Source organism: Belonocnema kinseyi, chromosome 2 (genome assembly GCF_010883055.1).
Source record: "Belonocnema kinseyi isolate 2016_QV_RU_SX_M_011 chromosome 2, B_treatae_v1, whole genome shotgun sequence".
Classification (NCBI taxonomy): domain Eukaryota; kingdom Metazoa; phylum Arthropoda; class Insecta; order Hymenoptera; family Cynipidae; genus Belonocnema; species Belonocnema kinseyi.
In genome coordinates, this window is record NC_046658.1 from 121,989,639 (window position 1) to 121,994,395 (window position 4,757).

The window sequence follows — 4,757 nt, forward strand, 5'->3', positions numbered from 1 at the left end:
CTCGCATTGAACGAACGTATGAATCACAGGTTATCGATAGCATGGCGAAGCCATACGCATTTTAGATACGCGCAGCGTTTCTAAAATTATTTGGCCCATTTAATGTTTTTATGCGAGTCGGAGCGTTTTTCTTTCATGTGAAATGATTTACTTAAATCTTCGGTATGCATTTCCGCCGCCGTAGTTTTGGTTGTAATTTTGTGGTCTGTTGTAATTTTGTTGAGGTCGGTTATATTGTTGTTCATCGTAAGCACCCTCATTGGTTTGAGGAAGAGTGGCAATGGCTCGTTGAATTACATCAGGAACTGGAGGTGGTGTTGGCAAATGAGCACCGGAAGCTCGGAAACCATTTTCATCTGCGATATAGTTCACCTGGAATTCCAAACGTTCATATGATTTCAATTTTTTTTTTTAAATTGCTGAATTTTCTTTTTTCCTCCTCCTCATTTTCTCGACATAATGAAAAAGAGTCCACGAATTATTTAATGATTCTCGAAATATTGAAAAGATATTTCACGAGTCGTGGAATAATTTACGGACTCTTTTCATTATTTCGAGGATTGTCATGAACTTGTAATAAATGTTATACGAAATTTTTAGAAAGTTCTTCCGTTCCTAAAGTCTTACACAGTCAAGTTTCGAGAAATTATTTTTCCCATGTAAATTTTCCTTGGAAATAAAAAAACTTTGGATACTTTGAAATTGTTTTTTGGAAGTAAAACTGAACTTTCTGATCTGGTATATACTTTTGGGCATAAAAAAAAATTTTAAGCAAATTCTAATTGGCAAATTTCGGAAATTAAAAAGGTCTTTTGCGTGTCGGAATTATAAGAGTTGCGTATGGGTATTAATCCACTTAAAATAAAAAAATTAGCAGTTTTTTTTACTACGAAACACTAATTTTTGTTATATTAAATAATTCAAACATACAAAAATACAAACAAAATACTCACAGTTATTGGAGTTCCATCAGGTGCTGTGTACGAATAACTGCCTTGAACCGCCTAAAATTAAAAATGGACACATCTAATATTAAAACATATATTATTGCTCAAATATTATTTATTGACTTATTTCGTAATTTTTAATGAAATTATTAATAGAGTTTTAACAAAGGTTAAAGAAATTTAATGACTTCGACTCATTATTCGCATATTAAGAATTTTTAAATGCTTGACTAATGAATTGCCGTCTGACTATAACTGCCTTTTCTACTTGCCTTCTCGACTTCTCTACTTCTTTGGTTTTGAAATTTATTTTAATTTTTAATTTTTTAATAAAAAAATCTATATTCACTTATTAAGATAATAAATTCAAATCATTATACAAATATCATAAAAATGTCTTTATTCTCTCGGATCCTATCAGAATCAAACAAAGAGAAATTACATAGAAAGAGAATACATTAAGTTATCAGCATCTCCAAATCTTTAGCCTAGGGCAATGTACATTTTATTAAAATCATTTTAGTATTCTAGAAACACCCAGCGCTGTTCCAAAATCATGCTGTCTTCATTTTTGGACAAACAATGGAACAAATGATGTTTCCCACTCATCTTCTTTGTCCTCCCAAAAAAATTCATAAATTCATGCAGACGTGCGACGATGTAACTTTTCTTTCCTTATTGCGCTACCGACTTTTAAAAAAATTTAAATTCTAGATGTGTATCGCCTCGTAAAAATACTCGGCTACTTTATTCACCGTGTCCAACGAATTTAATTATAAGTGAACATTCTATTTTTCATGCGCGAGAGACGCAAATTCGTTTCTTTTCGCAATGCTATTATTCACTTTTATTATCGTTATATGGGATTTTTCGCAAAAATTTACAAGTGAATCATCAAGTGTCTCACACTGTTTTTAATAGTTTATTTTTATTTTTATGGACTGCAGGGAATTTTTAATCGCGTGGTGAGGAATCCATGATAAATTCCGCAAAAATTGCATTTACAAGTAATTGAAAAATAAAGAACAGATAATAGAATTAAGCTATAATCACAATGAGATATCAAATTAGAGACTCACCTGAGATTGACCTTCGGGCGAGGATTTTGGAGATCCACTCTCAGAAGCAACAATTCCATTTTCAGTTTCATATTGCCATGTGTATGAACCGTCAGGAGAAATGTCAGAAGATTGACTTCGGATGCCTATTTGGCGTGCAGCAGCACTTGAAAAACCAAAATTTTTCAATTTAGTTTACGATTTAACAAAATATTCTTCGAAATCTTTGGAATATTAGATACAGGGATATAAGAAACAATAAATAAATAATTTAATTCCATTTTTACGAATTGAATGAAACATAAATGAGTTTAAGAGTACAACTGAAAACTGAATTTCGTTTTGTACCGTTACTTTACACCTTAAAGTATATGACTCTCTTTTAAGTATTTTTGAAAGTGAACATAGTGGTGTTAAAAGCTAGTAAAATTTCTTAACTTTTTAACATGTAATTAAGAAGATAGTAGGCAAGATAAATATATACTTCTTGTTATAATACATTTCATAACAAGCTTGAAACTTTCTTTCATAATTACTTCATCAATTTATGTTTTTCAAAATTTGCTTGTAGAATGACATTTTTGAATTGATTTCAAAATAAAAAATTAATCTAGTTTTTGTTATCTATTATAATGTTTAGGAATTGTTTTGTTTATCGTGTCTTATGAAAATTGATCATATGCAAAAATTACTTGTATTGGTTCTGTTGATATTGGGGTTGTTGCTGATATTGGTTTTGCTGTGGATATACAGGTCTTGGTGTTGTATAATACTGTTGCTGTTGATTTGGATAGGCTCCCCGGTAGTTGCCGTATTGCTGTCCAACGGCGCAGCCAATCAAGGCAATCAAAATGATCTGGAAACAACACGAATCACTTTTTTAACGACAAAAAATATTTGGAAACCTCAGATTTGCGAGAGTGAAAAAGAGTTGTTAAATTCTAATGATTTGTACCGAATCGAAACATTTTCAGCATTTCTTTTGTCGTTATAAATGTTATAAACAAGATTTTACTTAGGCTTTTGAAATATCATTTACACTGTAATTATTGAGAATTAAAATAATAGGAACAATTTTTATTACAATTCAGAATACTTTAATTCCAATTTAAAAAACATATTTCAAAGATTTCTCAAAAATAAATAATTTGAGAATCTTGTTATTAAAAAAGGAAATAGGACAATTGAATTTTTTATAAAAGATTCTCTGGTTTTATGCATTGTGAAAATATAAAAAAAAATAAGTCATAAGATGCACTTTTCAATTCCAGGAAAATTCAAGACATCAATATTAAAAATAAAGGTTTGATAATCAAAAGAAGGAAGAATTGTTGAAAAGTTTTTGAACTTGAAAATTCACAAAATTTCACATATGATCTAAAATGGATAACTTATTATTTTTAACTACAGTTTTTAATATTAAACATCAATAATAAATTAAGAATAAAATTGTAGTTTAAGTAGAATTTTTTGAAAACGCAGTAAACTTTGTTTTTGACAAAGTTGATCGCCTATTTGTTGAATAAAAGTTGTACATTTCTAATTCAAAATTTCTTTAGTTTGAATAAAAAAAAACAAGTATTTTGTCAATATAAACAAATTTTTTGTATTTTTGTAACGTTTTCAAACCGTGAACTTTACTTTTTTACATCGAAATTTGCAATTAAGTAAATTTAATTTATTTAATTGTTTATTGAACATTTTTCAGAAACATTATAACTTGCTAAAAAAAATTTCTTTATAATTTGTAATTGCTTATACTTGTTCACCACAAAAGCTTTACTTGTATAAAATTGCCCCTAATGTTTTTCCTTGCAGGAAAATCTTTTTCAAGTTTCAAAATCGAAACTGAACAGAAGAAAATAATAAAAATTGTTGTGATATTTCTTTCGAATGCCAAACCACAATTTTTTTACTCAACTGAATTCATTGAATTAATTCGCGCATTTTTCTGCGGGCTGTAGAACCTCCATGAAGAAATAAATTGAAAAATTGCACGAAATTTAAAATAAAAATATTGTATAATTAAAAAAAAGTAACCAAAATAAGTTAAACGTTTTATATTTACTAATATTCCAAAATAATGCAACTAAAATAAAATTATGCGTTTTGATGCGAGATTAAATTGAGTATATTTAGAAATTGAATTATACACGTTGCATAAACTAATGGTCCTACTTGATGAATGACATTTTTCATTCAACTTCACACTCGCGTTTCTGACCGAAGCAATTTTTTATAAATCGCTGAACACAGTATAAAAAGCGTCCTTTCACGTACACACGCGAGTCGTTTATTTAAAAAATCGACAGGGTATAAAAAAATGGATAATACTGCATAGATGTAACAACACTCACTAAGGAACGCATTATGGAAAATTTGCCAGGTTTGATGAAGACGATTGGGTCAGATGGAATCTGCATCCTGAAGACGAGCAGTGCCCGGCATTTATACGAAAAGGCCCAGATCTTTCCCTTCCATTCTCTGGGTCTTGCGCATGTACGTGTGACTCATAAATATGTGTGAAGCTGTTTGCGGTGGTTCACGATGATCCACCCCCACCCACCTCCCTTGTGATGCTGTATGATCAACGCATCAGTTAAGTCGCTCCTTTCGGACGTCATATGTCTGCCCCCCTTCTCCCCCCCATGCCCCAGTAAGTAGATTTATCCAGACCTCATGCCGCTTTTCTCAGATCATGTCTCCACGTCAAGCCGGCTTTTAATTTCGATTTCTTTCACTTTACCAAATT

General features: G+C 30.5%; 1 protein-coding gene across 1 annotated transcript; it reads right to left on the bottom strand.

Annotated features, from left to right (window-relative positions):
* Window positions 1-6: 6 nt before the first annotated feature.
* Window positions 7-4,435, bottom strand: LOC117167218 (endocuticle structural glycoprotein SgAbd-2-like). Its single transcript, XM_033351987.1, has 5 exons — window positions 4,363-4,435; window positions 2,698-2,861; window positions 2,027-2,171; window positions 954-1,004; window positions 7-372 (listed from the first exon to the last, which is right to left on the bottom strand). Exons 1-5 carry the CDS (start codon window positions 4,426-4,428, stop codon window positions 148-150), a joined length of 651 nt encoding a protein of 216 aa, XP_033207878.1. The 5' UTR covers window positions 4,429-4,435; the 3' UTR covers window positions 7-147.
* Between the last annotated feature and the right edge of the window lie 322 nt (window positions 4,436-4,757).

Coding starts and splice junctions, on each gene's coding strand:
- LOC117167218 (XM_033351987.1), bottom strand. CDS start 4,428: ATGCAGATTCCATCTGACCCAATCGTCTTCATCAAACCTGGCAAATTT. Junction 2,172..2,697: donor TATCAACAGAACCAATACAA/GTAATTTTTGCA, acceptor TGGTTTTTCAAG/TGCTGCTGCACGCCAAATAG. Junction 373..953: donor CTGATGGAACTCCAATAACT/GTGAGTATTTTG, acceptor TTGGAATTCCAG/GTGAACTATATCGCAGATGA.